This window comes from Elephas maximus, chromosome 7 (genome assembly GCF_024166365.1).
Source record: "Elephas maximus indicus isolate mEleMax1 chromosome 7, mEleMax1 primary haplotype, whole genome shotgun sequence".
Classification (NCBI taxonomy): domain Eukaryota; kingdom Metazoa; phylum Chordata; class Mammalia; order Proboscidea; family Elephantidae; genus Elephas; species Elephas maximus.
The window spans coordinates 101,787,992-101,807,705 of record NC_064825.1 but is presented as its reverse complement, the minus strand read 5'-3'; the positions used below and the strand labels follow the sequence as shown (position 1 = coordinate 101,807,705).

General features: G+C 51.1%; 1 protein-coding gene across 1 annotated transcript in view; it reads right to left on the bottom strand.

The window, feature by feature from the left end:
- Positions 1–51: 51 nt before the first annotated feature.
- CREB3L1 (cAMP responsive element binding protein 3 like 1) overlaps positions 52–19,714 on the bottom strand; it is a 43,413-nt gene continuing 23,750 nt past the window's right edge. Inside the window, exons 2-12 of the mRNA XM_049891015.1 lie at positions 17,938–18,166; positions 13,682–13,866; positions 11,178–11,256; positions 9,243–9,400; positions 8,215–8,364; positions 8,006–8,064; positions 7,730–7,798; positions 5,331–5,430; positions 4,266–4,392; positions 1,001–1,268; positions 52–791 (exon numbers count right to left, since the gene is read on the bottom strand). Of these exons, the coding sequence (XP_049746972.1) occupies positions 755–791; positions 1,001–1,268; positions 4,266–4,392; positions 5,331–5,430; positions 7,730–7,798; positions 8,006–8,064; positions 8,215–8,364; positions 9,243–9,400; positions 11,178–11,256; positions 13,682–13,866; positions 17,938–18,166 (1,461 nt within the window). The 3' untranslated portion in view covers positions 52–754. The remainder of the gene's footprint in view (positions 792–1,000; positions 1,269–4,265; positions 4,393–5,330; positions 5,431–7,729; positions 7,799–8,005; positions 8,065–8,214; positions 8,365–9,242; positions 9,401–11,177; positions 11,257–13,681; positions 13,867–17,937; positions 18,167–19,714) is intronic.

The following is a 19,714-nucleotide window of genomic DNA, read 5'->3' as shown; positions in this document are numbered from 1 at the left end:
CTCTCTCAACCCACCGCCACCCCCACCGCCCATGAAGAAAGGTACAAAGTCAGGGATTGATGCTGCGTCTTTTTTTTTTTTTTTTTGATTTTGCCTTCTTAAAGCATGTGCTGAGCTAATGGATGGAGCAGTTTGGCAATTAAAAAGGCCCAGCGGCTTGGGCAGCAGCAGGGGGAGGCCAGGGGAGGGGGGGGCAGACCCTCTTTCCTGGGCCAGGGAGCAGCAAAGCCCGCACTAACTTCAAAAAATATAAAACAAGGGAGGGGGAGGGGAGGAGGGAGACTTGTAAAATACAATATCTTAGGGGCTTGGCAATAATAAAAAATAAGGTTCATTATTTACAAACAATTTCTGTTCTTGGTCTCTGTACAGTGGGAGGTGGGGTGAGGAGGAGTGTGTGGGTGCATGTTGTGTGCATGGTGGTATGTGTGTGCACGGGGGTGGGGAGGCAGTGGTTGTGTTGGTAGTTAGGAGGAAGGAGGAGGGTACCCAGTGAGTGGTCTGTGGACGGATGGCTGTGGAGGGACAGGTGACAAAGGAGTGGTTGGCCCAAGGGAACAGTCCAAATGTCGGGGTGACAGAAGAGGCCCCAGACAGGGAATGGGGCAAAGAGGGGCTGGGGAGAAGTGGGGCCCTTTCTCCTGGGATGGGAACCCCCAGGGGGCAGGGGTGCAAGCCGGATCCGGGTTGGTGAGCGAGACAAGCCCTCTTCTGGGTGTCGGGGTCCGTCCTGTGTCCTGGGTCTTGGCATGGTCTAGGAGAGTTTAATGGTGGTGTTGGGGCCCAGATCCCTGGAGAGAGAAGAGAAGCCAGGTGAAGCAGGGGAAGGGAGAGGGTGCTGCAGGGATGACCCCAGGGAGAATCCTCTCACCCCTCTGCATGGGGGTCTGGACATGGGAGGGATGGGGCCTTGGGAGGGTGTGAGTGGTGTGGGGGACTGGAGGTGGGCAGAGGGCAGGTGGAGCCCAGGACCCCAGGAAGAGTGAGGCCACCCACCCACCTCTCATGGAACCACTCCTTGGGATGGGAGAAGTCGGGGCTGGTGCCGTTTCCGCCGACATCCTCCGGCCAGGTCTCACTCAGGTACTTGGTGGTCTCGTGGGTGCTGTCCAGAAGGTCATGCTGCAGATGGTCCTGGGGCCGCTGCTCCGCTGGCCCCCCGGGCTTGATCTCCCAGCCATCCGGGGGCTCCACGGGCAGCAGGGCTCTGTGGCCATCATCCCATGAGCCTGCTCCCTCATCATAGAACAGGAGGCTTCGTGAGGGCACTGCAGAAGGGGGGCAAGTGGTGAGCTGCCCGGCCAAGGGGCACCCATCCTAGTTCCATTCCTGGCCTTGTAGTTAAAACTTGGGCCCTGGAATCTTACAGGCCTAGATTTGAGTCCCAGCTCTAACACTTCCAAGCTATGTGACCTTAGGCAAAACCAGACATTTAGCTTTAACCTTTCTGAGCCTCAGTTTGCTCATCTGTAGAACTAGGATACCAGGACCTACCTCCTACAGATGTGAGGATTAAATGAGATAATACTGAAGAAGCTACTGAAACTATGTTTAGTGAGCACTTAGAAGAAGTTAGCTCTTCCTAAGCAGAGGGTACTGGGTTGAGGCATCAGGAGAGCTGGGTCCTAATCTCCCCTCCACCACTCACTTCATGTGAGACCTTGAATAAGTCTCGTCCCCATTCTAGGCCCTAGTGTTCCCCTCGGGGAAATGAATAGAAAGGGAACAAACATTTGCTGGACACCTGCTGTGTGCCGAGCATTGTGCAAGGCCCTTTAACCTACATCAAATCGTTAAAATCTTAGAGAGACTCCTGAGAATGAGTTAATCCCATTTCACAGAGTGAGTGAATGAGGTACCAAGCTGTCAGGTAAGTTGACCCATGCTAAAAAATAAAACCAGCTGCCATTGAGTTGATTCTAACTCATGTTGACCCTATGTGTGTCAGAGTAGAACTGTACTTTATAGGATTTTCAATGTACGATCTTTCAGACGTAGATTGCCAGGCCTTTCTTCCAAGGCACCTCTGGGTGGCCTTGAACCTCCAAACTTTCATTTGGCAACCAAGTGTGTTAACCATTTGCATCACCCAGGGACCTCTATTCCATGCTCCCAGGGACCTGTCAGCACTAAAACCAAACCCAAACCCTTTGCTGTCAAGTCAATTCCACCTCACAGTGACTCTACAGGACAGAGTAGAACTGCCCCCTAGGGTTTTCTATGCTGTAATCTTTTCAGAGCAGATTGCCAGGTCTTTTCTCTGTTGGAGTGGCTGGTGGGTTGGAACTGCTGACTTTTCAGTTAGCAATTGAGCGCTTAACCACTGCACCACCAGTGCCTCTTGTCAGCACTAAAGCCGTTGCCATCCAGTTGATTCCGATGCACAGTGACCCTATAGCATAGATTAGAACTGCCCTATAGAGTTTCCAAGGTTGGTGAATTTGAACTGCCAATCTTTTGGTTAGCAGCTGAGCTCTTAGCCACTGCACCACCAGGGCTCCTAAGCAGCACTGAAGGTGGGTGCACATCCAAGCTCCAGGCTCTGTGCTGTTCCTCCCCTCTTGCAGCTCTCCTGGCTGTGACCTCACAGTCTAGGTGAACAGCGCCCCCGGGCATCATGCAATGCCTTAGCCCTGTCTGCAGGCAGCTCTGTGAACCAGCCTGTTCCAAAAGCCATCCCCTATCTCAGACGGGCCTCCCCTTCGCCCTGTCCAGATAATAGTGAAACCAGCTGCCGCCTAGGCGACTCTAACTCCCGGCGGCCCCATGTGTGTTGGAGTAGAATTGCACTCCATAGGGTTTTCAATGGATGATTTTTTGGGAAGTAGATCACCAGGCCTTTCTTCCGAGGTGCCTCTGGGTAGACTCAAACTTCCAAACTTTCAGTTAGCAGCCGAGATCATTAACAGTTTGCACCACTCAGGGACCCCACCCTGGCCAGATACAGGGCCTAAAACTCATGGCATCCACTCCAAGGGGCTCATTTATTTCCTCAAGTCCCCGACTCTGGCTTTGTCCCACATCACCTCTCCACCTCTCACTCGCCCCCTTTACCTCCACGTGCCTTTGGAAAAACAGACCTTGCATCCCTGCTGCCCACCCTGATTAGCAACTGTCCTGTTCTCTTTTCTTGAGCCACACTTGTCCAGGGAGTAGCTCTTACTCTCAGTCTCCACTTCCTCTTCCCCAGCTTCCCACGCTGGCTTCCTCCCCTCAAGGTCACCGATGTCTTGTTCATTCTCCTGGCAGTGTCCCTCCTTCGTAAAACTCACTCCTCCCTGCTCACCTCTCTCTGAACTTCCATCTGTTTCCTCTTTTCCCCCTGCTGTGCCAGATAAGTTGCTCCTGATAAATGGTGGACAGCCGGGAAGTTCCTCTGTAGGTCTACCTGAAGTAGCTACCCTTAGCCTCTGAAATCTACCATACCCTAACCAGCTCTTCCCGTGCCACCCACATGTCTCTTCTCTCATCTTGTGCGCTATTCTAAAAAGGAATGAGTGTGCCCATTTAGTAAGTGCCTGTCGTGGACCAGGCAGTGTGCTAAGAGTTTTACATGCACCATCACTTTTCATCTTCACAACGGTTGTGCTCAGTAAGTGCAGAACTGCAATGTGTATTTTCCCGATAAAGAAATTAAAGCTTAGAGAGCTTAAGACACGTGCCCAAGATCATACAGTTAGCAAGTGGCAGCGCCATGGACTATAAAGCTCCATGCTCTTAACCGTACCTTATACACCCCCATGGGAATGGCAAATATTTGGCCACCACTACCTATCTTCTGCCCGTGGTTGACATCGGCAATGGATTATGGCACATCTTCCTGTTGATCCTGAGTGGTGACTCAGAGTGCTTCTCAATACAGAGCTTCAGTCAGCCACTGCCACCTCTTTGGAAATGGCCCTTGAGTGGAAACTCATTTTCTCTTCCAGTCGTAAAACAGTGATGGTGCTTAGCAGATGTCCCATAACCACTGGTACCCATAATACAAGGGGACTAGGTCCAGAATGTTCTTCTTATCCCCTAAGCCCTCCTCTCCCAGACCAGAGGGGGAGCTGTCTGAGAGGTAAGCTAAGAATACTAGTCCCAATTTGACCACTAACATGGAGCAAATCATTGACCCACTTTGGACCTCAGTTTCCTCATCTGCAAGATGAGGAAGTAGAATGAGATAACGCCAGTCCAAAATTTGGCTCCTCTCTCACGTCTGGCTTCACCCAGAAGTTGGGGTTGGGGATGGGTAGTTGGCAGGACAGGAGGGCACTCACTCTGACTGGCCGTGTAGACACTGTCAGTGGCCATGGGGTCTTCCTTCACAGTCTGGGAGCTGGAGGAGAACTCAGGAAGGCAGGGCATGAGACAGCCCAGCACCAGAACAAAGCACAAGGCTGCTACCTGGTTGTTGAGAGAAAGCAGTGGTCAGGTCTGGGCAGGGAGGGCTGCAACCCTGGCCACCCCAACGCTCCTCCCCCCAAAACAATGGGTGCAAAAGGCTCAGAATTTTTCCAAGAAAGTGGCTCCCAGTGCTATCCACACCCCAGATGTGGGGTCGCCCATCCTCTCCGGAGAAGACGGAGACTACTTTAGCCATCCTAACCCATTGCAGAGGGGCCGCCCACATAGCAGTGCTAGAAAAAAGACGGATGTGGCCAATGTGGTTATCATCTATGGGGAGGAGAAACCAGGACAAGGAAGGAAGGGGAGGTGGAGGTGGGGTTTGGCAGAGGGGAGGGGGACTTATTGCCACTCCAGGTTCTCGGCTGGATTCTTAGGAAAACTGGCTAGCAGGGAGGAGCTGAGAGTCATGGAGCCTAGATTTCTGCCGATATCATGGCTCTGCCATCTGACATGACAAGGATTCTGGAGCGTCTGGGGCAGCCAGGAGGCAAGAGGCAGTACTTTTCCAGGGAAGAATGGATGAGGGACTGGCAGAGGCCTGAGTCACACCCTGGGCATACTTTTGGGTTCTAGGAATTTGCTCAGACTTCTCATCACCTTCCATTCCAGGAAGAATTAAGTCCATACCTCTCTGCATCTTCCCAAGCCCTTCACTCCACAGAGTCTCTGGAAGTCACTGTCTCAAGGGACATTCCCCATCATTCCCTAGCTGGGTTCACTGGAGTCATTAGGCCATTGATACCCATGTTAGAACTGGTCAGGGAAGGCTGTGTTCTGAAAGGCTCCATGGGCTTGGTGAAGGAGGCGCTAGGATGGTTTACCCTGGTGATATGCCTCACAGTATCACGAATCCCTCAGAGTGCTGCCCACTCCTCTAGAGAACCAGCCTAGAGGGTTGTCTCCTGTGGCTCTGTGGTGGAGGGAAGAGCACCTACCATGAGGCAGGTCCCAGTTTGGGTGGCAGCCATCTTGTAAGGTCTGGAGATCTTGTTGGTGACCAGGGTCTGGAGTTTCTGCAGCTGTTGGAGCAGGGTCCTGAGGAGGGCACAGCTGTCACCCGCAGGCTCTGATCCAGCAGGCATCTCAGCCCCCTGGAGCTCTCTTGGGGAACCTGGGCTGGCTTTAGACTTGGCTTCCACACCAGGTGACCATTTCAGTAAAGACAGAAAAGGTCACCTCCTGCTTGACTCCTCTGTGGAGTGGTGGGGGCACCTGGGGCCTGCCTCATGGTGACTATCTGGGCCATCCTGTGGGAGCTCTGGGGTGCTCTGTGATGTTCCTGGCCAAAGTGGGGGTTGAAGGGTGTCTGCCACAATCCACCTGGGCTGTGGTCAGACTTCTTTCTCTTACCATACACCAACCAAAATCAAACCCATGGTCACCGAGTCGACTCCCACTCCTAGTGACCCTATAGGACAGAGCAGAACTGCCTCCTGCCTCTTAGGGTTTCCAAGGAGCTCCTGGTGAATTTAAACTGATGATCTTTCAGGTAGCAGCCATAGCACTTAACCACTATACCACCAGGGTTTCCTACCCTACACCAGCCACAGATAAGCTGATGTTTTCTCCTTCCCCACAACACTCCGAGCTGACAATGAAGGCACACGTTTGTCACAATGCCTGGTATGTAGTGAGTGTTCAGTAACAGTTATTTGTTAATTTTATCGCTGTTTTTCCTTTGATCACAGCACCTGTAATGCTTTTTTTTATGTATGAATTTCCACATCACTCTGCTTCGCTAACTGTGGGCTCCCTAAGGGCAAGGACCGGGTCCCACCCATGGTGGAATCCTCGGGGTAGAAACAGAAGATGCTCAGCCAAAGCTTGGTGAAAACCAAAAAAAAGCAAACCCACTGCCGTGGAGTCAATTCCGACTCATAGCGACCCTATGGATAAGCTTGGTGAACAAGTGTTTTAGTCATCGCTGTCCTCCACCCAGCCCGGCAGGTGGGGCTTGCAGTTTCCAGAATGTACAGCAGGTGGCGAAATAACTCCAAGCCCCTGGACTTGTCTGGAGCCAGAGAGGAATCCGGGCCAGAGGTATGGGGTGGGGGGTTCCCATGAGAGGGCCCTGCTCCCTTCTCTGCACCCTGCCCACAGTGGGGTTTCCTGGCGAATCACGGCAGTGGCTGGATCCCCTTGGAGGAGCCCGGGGAGAAGGAAAGAAGGAAAAAGTCTTGTGTTGAGTATGTGCTACATAACCAGGCTATTGTCTGTGTTATTTTAATTAATCCCAGAAAATAATTATTAAAGACCTACTGTGGGCTCACCTGGAAACCCTGGTGGCATAGGGGTTAAGAGCTACAGCTGCTAACCATAAGCATGGCAGTTCAAATCCACCAGGCGCTCCTTGGAAACCCTATGGGGCAGTTAGTTCCACTCTGTCCTTTAGAGTTCCTATGAGTCGGAATCGACTCCACGGCAGCGGGTTTGTTTTTTTTTTTTTTTTTTTGGTGGGCTCAGAGCTGAACACTATCAAGAACTCAGAATAACAACAACAAAGAACAAACGCTCATATGAATGGAGTATTATTAAATGCCAAGCACTCATACCATCTCATTCAATCCTCACATTAACCCTATGAGATAGTGCTTCTATCACCCATTAGGACAGGAAACTGAGGCCCAGAGAGGTTTAACAATTCCCCCCGAGTCACACAAATGCAGAGCAGGATAAGAACCCACAGACGTGACATCATGGACCTTCTATGTGCTAGGCACTGTGCTGGTTTCTCCACACTCTTGTTTCTCAAACTGTACTTGTGCATGCAAATATCTAAGGGTCTTGTTAAACTGCAGATTCTAATTCAGGAAGTCTGGGGAATGTCCTAGATTCTGTGTTTCTAACCGGCTCCCAGGTGATGCCTGTCGGGAACTCACTTTGGGTGGCAAGGATCTACGCCAGTGGTTCTCAGACATTGGGGTGCATCAGAATTGCCTGGGCACCCCTGGAGTTCCTGATCCCATAGATCTGGCATGAAGCCTGAAGATATGCATTTCTAGCAAGTTCTCAGGGGGGATGCTGATGCTGCTGGCCTGGGGGCCACGCTCTGAAAACCTCTGCTCTGTACCATCTTATTGAAGTTCCTCAACAGCCCTGTCTGGTGTTCCCTAGTGTTATATACTAGGAAGCAGCATTATTTGTGAGGAAGGATGGGAGGCCAGTGAGGGGCAGGATATAAGAAGTCCTAGGTTGCAGAGTCCTTGTCTCTGCAGTCATTGTCATCCAGAACTCAGTCTTGTCTCCTTGCTCCTGCCTCCCAGTGCAATGGCAGAGCCAGGTAGCAGCTGAAGGGGGCAAGGGGATGGGAAAGGATGTATGTGGCACCACCCACCTGTTGGCATTCTCCAGGGTCTCCACCTTCTTCCATAATTCGTTGTTCTCTGATGTAAATGTCTCCACCCTGTGAAGGCCAAGCAGGCTCAGGCTCAGCGACAGCCCCCAGACTCACCACTGCCCTCTCAGGCCTGCCCACCATGACCCCATTCTCTGTGCCCCAGGCCCAAGGCCCTGATGGCCCCTGCCTCTGGTGTCCCTTGAGAGAGGACTGCAGAGAGCAGGGCTGGCTGGGGAGTGGGCCCAGGCCCCCCACCCATCCCAGGACCCTTACTTCTTTTCTAGACATTCCACGTATTCCTTCTTCTTACGACGGCTCTCCTGGGCCGAGATCTAGAGGGGGAGGCCCCAAAACAGGGGTTACTACTGCCACATATCCACTTCCTGAGACCCCACCCACCCAGTTTCAGGACTGGCATCACTAGGGGAGCAGAGGCCCCATCCTCCAAGGAATCCCACAGAAGTCCCAGGCTCATGCCTTACCTTGTTCTTGATTTTCCTCCGGACCCTCTTCAAGGCCTTCTCCTCAGCTTTGGTGAGGGGGAGTTTCGTGGGGATGGGGTAGCCCTCTGCAATTAAGGTGCGCTTCTCCTCCTCTGTCAGGAGCAGTGGCCCTGATGTCCCCTGTAATTTCTATAGGAAGTAGGACACGGTGGTTAGGAGCTAGACAGCCCTGTGTTCAAGTTCAAGCTCTGCCATTTATTATCTGTATGACCTGGGCAAGGTACTCAATTGTCTGAGCCTCAGTGTCCTCATCTGGAAAAGGGGCAGATGCGAATTAAATCCAATAACAGGTATCAAAAGTGCCCATGTGGAGCAATGGTTAATTAACGGCTTGGCTGCTGACTGAAAGGTTGGTGGTTCGAACACACCCAGTGGCTCTGTGGGAGAAAGACCTGGTGGTCTGCTCCCGTAAGGATTACAACCTAGAAAAGCCTCTGGGGCAGTTCTACTCTGTCTCAGGGGGTCGCTATGAGTTGGAATTGACTTGATGGCACCAGCAACAAATATCAAGTGTTTGGGGTATTGCCAGGAGCCCTGCAGGGTAGGCACTTGGGACATTGTTTGGGCGCGGCGGCTCCCCAGATCCCTGAACCACAGCCCCAAAACTCCAGGGCCCCTACACAGTCCTCCTCAGACCCATCCTAGGTCTCAGGGTTTAGCTCCATGCCTCCTGGCGGCTCTGGGCATCCTGAGCACTGCACCACAGACAGTGCTCCTTGGAGGCAGCCTGGGCCTCCTCCTGGGGGTCAGGAATATCAAGTTCAATACTGTCCCTGCAACCATGTGAGCTTCAAGGCCTCTTGGGCCTCTCCACCTCAGTTTCCTATTCACCATGAGATGGGGCGAAAAGATTCTCGTTCCCATCTGCCAGGCATGCCCCTCTGTGAATTCTGTTGGGAGTGAGGGTCAGCCTTGGGGCTCCCCAGACCCTTCCCCGCTGGTTAGTGTGCTGGGGTGGATTTACTCGCTCCCTCACCTCCAGGGTCAGCCCACCCCCAGCTCCTTACGTGTGGGGCAGTGAGGAGGGGAGATGTGGAGATGGCTGTGGAGGAGCGGGCCATGGGCCGAACAGGGCTGGAGGGTGGCAGAGAGCGGGGACTCTGCGAGCCATCGCTGTCGCTGCCGTGGCTGCTGGGGGGCGTCGGAGGCATCTGCACCAGGTCCTCTGGGGAGAGCCGGGGAGACCAGATTAGCAGGGTTAGGCCCCAGCTCTGCCCTGACGTTGCGAGTCCAGCTTATCATGGGCCGGCACCCGGCCCCGACCTCATGGAAGAAGGACTGCATGGTCTTGACCTCGGCTGTAACACCAGGTGCCCCTCTGTGGTGTCAGGAAGATGAGCTGACATTCCAGAAGCCAATCCCATCTCTGATCCTGCAGAGGCCTGGCTCCTGTAAGCTTGGTCCTTGGCTTGGACACCACAGAGCTGGCTTCTTGGGGTCCCTCCCCTACCCCTGACTTCATAGGGTCTGGGGTCTTTAAGCCTCACCCCCCAGCTTGGACAACTCCAGGAGGTGACTGTGATCACTGCCCAAAACCAGAGCCAGGCTGGGGAGGGGGCAGGCTCTTCCCTTCCTCCCACTCCAAAGTGTTTAGCTATTGCCACCCCAGGGTTTCCATTTCTAACTTCAGGTAACAGGACCCTGGCGTTGGGCTTTCGGCAGACCAGCCAGGAGCACTTCTCCCCCTCACCCCATTGCCTCCCCAGCTGTGGCAGGTGGTCAGGAAGAGGTGCCAGAGAGACCTGGACAGAGCCAAGAGGACCAAGTGCCTAGATGCAGGGTGAGCTCCCAGGATAGCAGAGAATGTTCAGATAATTCTAGGTTCCAGGAACCTGGAGCTCTACTGTGCTGCAGAATAGACTAAGCCTGGAGAGGAGCTGCTGCGTCCTTCCAGGCTCAGCTCAAGGTTGGCTTCTACAGGGGTCCTCGCTGCCTCCCTGACTCTCATTTGCTTCTCATGGATTCCCTACTGTGAAGAGCACTGTACTCAGAGTCAGAGAGACCCAAGTTCAAGTCCCGACTGTTGCACCCACTGACTGCATGACCTCTGTTATGTTTACTTAACCTCTCACAGCCTCAGTTCCCTTCTCTGTTGAAAGGACTCCCTGCATGGGGCCATGAGGATGCAATGAGCTAAGGTATGTGAAAATGCTTTATAAATGGAAGGGCACTCTACAGTGTAAGGTGTGTGAACACTGGTCCTTCTCTACCCTGTGTGTATCCTGTCTTCTCTCTGAGGCTGTAAGCACCTTAGGGCAAAAGTTGGGCCTTATTCGTCTTTCTAAATCTTGTGGTACTTAGCCCAGGGCCCGCTGCACAGTCGGTGCTTCATCGATGTTTGATGAATTAATGAGGTGGGATTGGGAAGATTCAGTTAGCCTTTTGTCCTTCTGTCCAACTCTAAGAAGCGTTCTCTGCCCCCTTCTCCCCTGTCTGGGCTGGGTGGTCCAAATACGTATTCCCAAGGCTCCCTGGGGCTCTGCTGCCTTCACAGCTGGTGGCGTAACTGGTGGTTTGTGTGTGACCCTCACTCCTCTGTGATCTGCTTGGGTGCAGGGACTGTCTTCTCTTTCTGCTTCCCCAGTGCCTGGGCCTGGGAGATGTCCAATGGACTCTCATTGGATGGATGGATAAATGGGTGAATGGATAGGTGGATGATAGATGGGTGGATGGATGGCTATAGAGTGGGCTTCAGCTAGTGAGCAGATGACAGGGTGGAGGATACTGAGAGCAGTGATGACAGTTATAGATTGGGTAGGAAGGGAACTGGAAGTAGGAGGGGAACATGGGTGGATGGAGAGTGGGCAAGGGGAGGGTGAGGAGAAGATACTCCAGAGGAAAGTGGAGGCTTAGAGGGGAAGGGGTGGGCTGGATCAAGGGAGTAGGGATGCTGTCTGCCCCAGACTGGAGAGGAAAAGAGCCCCTCCCCCGGACACACTTACCGGGTGTCACTTTGAGGAACTGGTTCACCTCCTGAGGCTCAGCTTTGATCACTGGCAGCTGTGTCATCTCTCCTGGGGCCTAAGGAAGAGATAGTTCCAGCCCTATCAGCTGCCCTCTGGGGCTATTCTCACTGTGCCATTCATCCCACCTCCCTCCCTGAGGCTGGTGGTGTGTCCTGCACAGCTGGAAAGTGGATGGGCTCAGGATTCTGGGCTCAAGTGCCTGGAGAAGCCAAATCACACCTAAGAGAAGAGAATCATGGCCAAGTGGTGTAGTTCAGGCCTTCAGCTCAGAGGACAGCTTCCTATGAAGACCAGATAAGCCTTGGTACGCAGGTTGCCATGATGACAAGAGGTGGTATCTAGCCCATTATAGCTGCTCAATGAATAGTAATAACAGAACGGAAATAATTACTATAATAAATAGTAATGATAATAATAACAGAAAAAAGAGGCATTGACTGGCATTAAGCTTTCTGAGCAGTTAAAGTTTGAAAGGAGTCCTGAAGTTTAAAAAGGAGTATTGCAGACAAAGGCCAGGGCAGGCAGTGAGTGAGAGGAAAGCCACTGGGGCAGAGGGAAGAGCACCTGCAAAGGCAAAGACAGAAAGGGCATTGCTTGATCTGAAGACCAAAGGTATTCAGAATGTATAGTGTGCAGGGGTGTGTGTTGGAGGTGGCATGTTAAGAAATGAGACCAGAAAGACCTGGGCAGGGGTAGATTACAGACAAAGGAGTTTGAAGCAATGAGGAGCCCCTAATAGGTTTGAATCAAGGAGCTGATGGAATTAGAGTTACATTTTTAACAGCATGCATTTGTATTTGTTTATGTCATAACTTGTTGTTCCAGAAAGGGCTTCAAGAACATGCGTGACCTCATATATATGATTACCAACACACATATAAGTGGTGTTCTCTTTGAGGAAGACACTACACTGAGTGCTAGATTTCAGGACTATTTCTCCCCTCTGGGTCTACAGCCAGCAAAGAGGTCAGAATCTTGCAAGTGGGACAAAAGAATCCCAAATTTAGGCAGATGAGTAAGAATCCCGGAAGGTTCAAGTTGGAAGGGAACTTGGGGATCCTAGTCTTTATCCCAGCTCTGCCCTTGGAGAGATGAGGAGACAGATTAGGGAACTAATACACATAATGTTGACAATACTTCAGTGGCCACACAGCTGGTTATTGACAATGCCAACTCCCGGTCTCTGTGCGTTCTGCTAGGGTGTTGTGACCTCACTAAAGTCTGGGCTTTGGGGTCTGGTGGGCTGAGCTTGGATTGCAATTCCTCTGCTTCTGCTTGTGCGATTTTGGCCAAGTTGATTGACCCCTGGAGCCTCAGTTTCCTTATCTGATGCACATGCCCAAACTCCAACACCCTGGCTGCTGTCACCCCTTCCCTTCCTGCTTTGGTAAGGCCTGAGGAGCCTCTGAGCCACTCTAGGAGAAGGTTTCAAAAGACCCTGCACATTTGCAGCCAACCCTTGATCATTTCAGTCAGTGGAGGGGCAGGGAGGGGCTGACCTTTCTTGCCTTTGGCCGCATACAGTTTGATCAGGTGAGCTGTGTGGCCAGCAGGGGGCAGGGCCAGCCACACAACTCCAGGGATTTAAAAAAAAAAACAAACCCTTGCCATCCAGTCGATTCCCACTCATAGCAACCCTATAGGACAGAGTAGACCTGCCCCATAGAGTTTCCAAGGAGCACTTGGTGGGTTTGAACTGATAACCTTTTGGTTAGCAGCTGTAGCACTTAACCACTATGCCACCAGGTTTTCCAAGGTGACCCCGTATTGTAGAATCTTAGGGTTAGGAGCAAGTTAGAGGTGGTACACTCTTCCATTTTACAGAGGAGAAAGCTGAGGTAGAAAGCGAACAAATCCAACATGCCCAGAGCACAAATGAAGAGTTGAGCTGCGGCCCAGGACCCTCTCTGGGGCGGGGGTCTGGGCCTAATGCTCCCAGAACAGCCTTTAGAGATCAGCTTTGGATTTATAGCTGAATGCCATTATCTATCCATGCATTCATGGGGGGGGGGGGGGGCTGGCATGAGAAAAAAAAACAACTATGGGTTAAAAATATTAATTTCATAATGTAAACAATGGAAATATAGCACAATTTTTATAATTCTATTTTGTTCTTTATTCTTTCTTCAAAATCCTGAAGCTTTGAGAAAAGTAAGCAGCCTTGGCTCTCTCCATTGCTGAACACCTTTACTGGGCTCCTGATGCCCAGCCCTGCCTGGCTCCCCTCAAGTTTTCCTTCTGCACACAGTGAGAGCCTCAGCTTACTCTGAGGATGCGGGGGTTTGTGCTCATGATAGAATGGTGAAGGGCCACCATAGCGGAGGCAGAGGTCTGGTCTGGGAGTCTGCTCTCAGTCCTAGGGCTGACATTGCTCCCTGTTCAGAGTCCTGTGGTGCACAGGGCTTTGGATACCTCTTTCCACCAATGACCCACCACCCCTTCTCCCTCCCTTTGCCCCTACACACAGTCCTCAGGCTCACCTGATGGGGGACGGGCAGACTGGACAGGGGGCTGAGGCCCAGCAGCGGGGTGGTGGCCATGGCGGCGGCGGCAGCCATAGCCGAGGAGGCGGCCAGAGGGTCCATGGGCAGCTCCGGGCTCTGTTCCTGCTTCACCATGACGGAGCACAGTTTGTGTCCCAGTGCCCATGCTCCATGCTCCATGTCTGGGGGGAGGGGCAGGACCCAGGCTCAGAGGATTCCTGGAGCAGACAGCTCAGCCCCTTCCCGCCCCTAGAAGCTATTCTCGACTGGACGCAGGAAGATGCCTGGGTGCACCAGGAGGCGGCCAGGAAAGGGCAAGGGGGTTGCTTGTGAGGCGGGTGGGTGGGGTGGACTGGGGCCAGGTCAGATGAGGACATCCTCTTCACTTAGCTGCTTACAGAATGGGCTTGGCCAACAGACTTGGACCCCTCCTGTCTGGCTTATGTGCTAAGGCAAGTTGCTAAACCTCTCTGAGCCTTAGTTCCTCATCTGTACAATGGGGGAAGGAACCAACCAATCAGCTGCTGCAGTGTTGATTCTAACTCATGGTGACCCCATGTGTGTCAGAGTAGAACTGTGCTCCACAGGGTTTTCAGTGACTGATTTTTTGGAAGTATATTGCCAGGCCTTTCTTCTGAGGCACTTCTGGATGGAGTTAAACCTCCAACGTTTCAGCAAGCAGCCCAGAGTGTTAACAGTTTGCACCAGCCAGGGAGTCTGGAAAGGGAACCAAACCAAAGAACCCACTGCCATCGTGTTGATTTCAACTCATAGCGACCCCATAGGGTTTCCAAGGCTGTAAATCTCTATGGAATCAGACTGCCACATCTTTCTCCCAAGGAGCCACTGGCGCTTTCAAACTGCCCACCTTTCGGTTAGCAGTTGATCACTTTAACCACTGCGCCACCAAGTCTCCTTGGGAAGGGAATAGGCAGGTCTTATTGCCTTCCCGAGGATCCTTGAGAAGGCGACCTAATAGGTCCTGCTAACCAAACAGTTGGAGGTTCAAGTCCACCCAGAGGCACTCAGAAGAAAGACCTGGTGATCTTCTTCCAAAAAATCCATGTGGCACAGCTGAACTCAGACACACGTGGGGTTATGAGGATTAAATAGACTAATGCACATAAAGCACTTAACACAGTGCCTGACAAGAAGTAAACATTTAACAAATAGTAGCAACAATCTGTGTTGTGCAGTAACCCGTTGCTGAGCCCTGTGCTAGGTGCTGGGGACTCCGAGCCAATGACAGGCAGTTTGTGTAGTCGGAATGGAAAGTGGAAGATGGGGTCAAGTAGCCAGAAGGGTGGCTCGGCCTTGGAGGTGGGGCTAGGAGCTGAGACTTGATCCCAGAGGTAATGGGGAGTCATTGAAGAGTTTTCAGCATGCTCGGATTTATATTTTTTTAAAAAGATCACTCTGTGTGCTGTTGAGACTGGAATGGCTGCAGGCAAGATGGCGGCAGGGAGACCCGCAGGTGTCCGTTGAAATAGTCCAGGCAGTGGGGATGGAGAGGAGGGAACATATTAGACCCAAATTTAGAAGGAAGAATCTACAGGACCTGGGGACCTAGGAGGTGTGGGAGATGGGAGGAGTGGGGGGTGATGTTCAGGTTTCCCGAAGACAATCTACCTCCTGCCTACCTAGTGGGCCTCCTGGCCTCACCTGGGCCACAGGGCAGTGGCTGGCTGACATCACCTCTTCTCCCTGATGGGTGCCCACAGTCCTCCACCCCACGTCAGCCCTGCTCATGGAGGTCCCAGTGCCTGGACCAGAGGGTAGACAGAGAAACAGCCTGGTGAGGTAGGGGTCTGGGGAGCCAACATGCAGGGAAGGGGCTGGAGGGACTCGCTGTGGGTAGGGAGACGGGTCAGCGGCTTGGCTGCCTGGTTTCATTTTAGAGACCAGGCCCCACCCAGCTGGGAGCCTGTGTGCCCGGCTCTGGGCCGCAGCTGCCCTTGGGCTCCGGGAACACCCACTATCTTCCCAAATTACAGGACCAGACCACTGGCCTCCGGGAAGCTGCCCCCTGCAAAGGGCCCACAGACAAATTGCTTTAAAAATAGACTTGGGGTGGCCAGGGAGGAGTAGCTGGGCCGGCCCAGCAGGGGTGGATGGAGAACCTGTCATGGAGGGGGTCTATCCCACATCTATGAGGAGGCCCCCGGAAGCTTGGCTGAGGCCAAGCACAGTGAGAGGCCGAGACCTCAGCAGCCACAAGCTGCCCTCACCAGGGGGTGGTACAAAGGCCTGTCTCTGCTCCTGGGGACTCTCAGAGACCCTTAAATCTGCTCGTACTGCTTGTGCTGCTCATGGATCTAAGCTCTGGATACACATTAACTTGCTTCCTCCTCCCAACAGCCCTATGGGGTAGGCACTGTTATTCTCCCCATTTTATAGATGAGAAAACTAAGAAACTTGCTCAAGATCATTGTCAACTGGAGAGGGAAAAATGAATAAAAATCTTGTTCATTGTTTTAGCCATTCATAGTGTTAACAGGGTTTTTAGCTACATGATGAAAATGTTGTTGTGTGCCATCTAGCTGATTCTGACTCATAGCAACTCTATAGGACAGAGTGGAACTGCCCTATAAGGTTTTCCAAGCTGTAATCTTTATGCGGGAGCCCTGGTGGTGCGGTGGTTAAGAGCTTGGTTGCTAACCAAAAGGTTGGCAGTTCAAATCCACCAGCCATTCCTTGGAAACCCTATGGGGTAGTTCTACTCTTGTCCTTTAGGGTTGCTATGAGCACAACTTGAAGACAATGGCTTTGTTGGTAATCTTTATGGGAGCGGATAATCGGGTCTTTTCTCCTTCAGAGCCACTGGGTGAGTTCGAACCGCCGATCTTTCAGTTAAACAGTTGAACACTTAATCATAAAATAGTCACAAATTATTGGTTATTAACAAAGACTTTTTAAAAGTTATTTTTAAAAATTATATGCATACGGTACCCAGCTCAGTGCCTAGCACATAATACATATCAACAATGAAAATAGCCACTTATTATTGGTGTATATTTTGTGCTGGACACAGAGCTGGGTACTGTATGTATGTAATTTTTAATCCTGACCAGAAATCCCAAAGTACATATTATCTTCATTTTATAGTTGAGGAGACAGAGGCTTAGAGAGGTTAAGTAACTTGCCCAAGGTCACACAGCACCTGGTGGAGGCACCAGGATGTACACTAAGGCCTATCTGGTTCCAAACCCAGTACCCATGCTGCCCATTGAGGTCAGCAAATGGGGCAGGGGCAAGAATGCGAGATTTAGAATCAGGGGGCTTGGTCCCAAGTTCCTGCTGTGCCTTTTTCTATAACCTAGACAACTCAGCTTTCTTGAAGTTTCGTTTTTCTTATTGGTCAAAAGGAGATTGTAACAAAAGAAGTCCTTACTTCACATGTCAGTTGTGAGAAACAAACGAGATAATTAACCAGAAGGTGCTTTGTAATTTGGACAATGCTGTAGAAATGCTGACTGTTATTTCTGTTCGTAGATGAAGAAACTGAGACTTACAGAGGTTAAGAGACCTGTCTATGATTACTCAGCCAAAATTGACGGAGCCAGGACCACCTGTATTTGAGGAAATGTCCAAAGGGCCACTTCTACGTGGGCTAGTCTGGAGTTCTTAAGGACTGACTACCTAAGAGGAAGGACTCAGAGTCCCCTTTGCCTTAAAGGGGAAAAGGGGTTGGAGGTGAAGGGAGTTTTGGGGAACCCCATGTTCAGTAATAAAAGCAGAGTGCAGGGGTCTCCCCCAGGTAGCATCTCGGAGGGCAGCATAGTGCGAGGAGGTGGTAAGGCTCTAGGGTCATTGTAGCTTCTCCACATTTATTATTTTATCATCCCAGTTGTTCCCTCTATGTCAGTGGTTCTCAGACCTGAGGTGCATCAGAATCACCTGGAAGGTTGGGCCTCACCAGTAGGCTTCCTGATTCAGTAGGTCTGGGGTGGGACTTAAGAATTTGTATTTCTGACAGTTCCCAGGTGATGCCCATTCTGCTGGTCTAGGGACCACACTTGGTAAACCAGTAACCTAAGTTATCAGTGAAGATCCTTTGGAGAAGTATTCACATGGGTTTGATTTGCGGGAGAACACAAAGTCAGGGAGCAGCACCTCATGAAAGGGGTTTGTGGGTGGCTGCTTTGGGAGCCTCTGGGAGTCTCAGCTTGCAGGTTCTCCCTTGTGTCTCCACTTGTCCCTCCCTTCCTGGGCTTCTGGGCTTGTGCTGTCCCTAGGCCCTTCCCACCTCTTACCTTGGGTGGTGTCCTCCATCTTGATGGGCACAAGGGGACTCTGAGGCGCTGAGTCACCGCTCAGGGAGTAGCTGTGCTCGGCCTGGATGCCCGGAGTCGGGGAGTCCAGTTCCATGTCCAGGAGAGGGCTCTTCTCATCCAGTACGGGGTCATCAAAGAAGCTGCTGAACAGGTCGTTGGAGAAGTCCTCCATGTTCTCTGCGAAGTGGTCCAGGTGCTCAGGAAAGTGCTATGGGAGGAGGAGAAGGAGGAGAAGAGGGGATTCATATTAACTTGGGAAGGAGGTCCAGATGCTGCTGTGGTAGTACCCCCACTATCACTGCAACCTCTCCCTTACTGTTCCTACCACCATTAATACCGCCATCACTATTACCAACCACCCCACTACCAACATCACCAATACCATTAATATTATTCCCATCACTGTCATTACCACTGTCACCACCATTCCACCACTGCTACAACCCCCACACACCAGCCCTGCTACCATCACAGCACCATTATCACTGCCATCACTGTTACCTTCATCCCATGGTCCACCACCATTCCTCTACAACCATCAATACCACCAATCACCATCTTTATCCTCAAGGGTGAGCTGGGAATGGGGTGGAAGAATTCCTGCACCAGGCAATAGGACACTGGGTTCTAGTCCTGGCCCTGGGACCTTGGTCAAATCACTTAACTGGCCTGAGTCTGTCTCTTGGTTAGCTCTGCTTTCTTCATAGCCTTGATGTGAAGACTAAGTAAAAGAATAACTGTATGTCTGTGCTAGCAAGTTTACATCCCAAAGGCAACGGTAGAGACTTTGGTATTATCTTGTCCTGGGATATCGGGAGAGAAAGAGGCAGGGTGGTGGGATTATTGAGGCCCCCACTCCCCTCATTTGCACGGTCCCAACCTATCCTTGGGTCTCCAGTATCTTCCTTTTCCCAGCCATTATTTATGCCAAGAGATTAGGCTTGGAGCCTATTGCTTGGGTTTGAATCCTGGCCTTGACACTTCTAGCTATGACTCAGTGCTGTTCAGACTGTGGGTGGTGACTCATTTGGGTTGTGAAATCAATTTAGTGGGTCACAACCAAAATTTAAGAAAAAATAAAGCAGAACAACATAGAGTAGAAAATATCAGAATGTACTGCACATAGTAAAGTTAAATATTGTGATTTTTTTTTATCTCTGTGTATGTGTATACTTGGTAATGATGTAAAACATATTTCTTACAACTGAAAAAGTTTGAAAAATCCTGGGCTCTGTGATCTGGGAATGTTAATTAACCTCTCTGTTTTTCATTTCATCCTCCCTCTGTGCAGTAGAAAGATAATAGTTTCTACCTGTTAGGATTGTTGCAAGGATAAGACAAGTGAAACCACGTAAAGCACTTAGAACAGTCCCTGGCACGCTGTAATTACTCAACAAATGCTTCCTTTTACTATAAATAAAGCACCCCAGTGACTAGCACATAGTAGGTGCTTGTAAGTTCTTTTTCTCTCTCTCTCTCTTTCTCTCTAAAGAATTACAAATATTTATCCTAGAGAAATAAGAGCCGTCATATGAATAGATACAGGCACACCCATGTTCATTGCAGCACTGTTCACAACAGCAAAAAGATGGAAACAACCTAGGTGTCCATTAACAGACAAACAGATAAACAAATTATGGTATATTCACACAATGGACTACTACACAATGATAAAGCACAATGAGGAATCTGCGAAACATCTCACAACGTGGATGAATCTGGAAGGCATCATACTGAATGAAATTAGTCAGTTCAA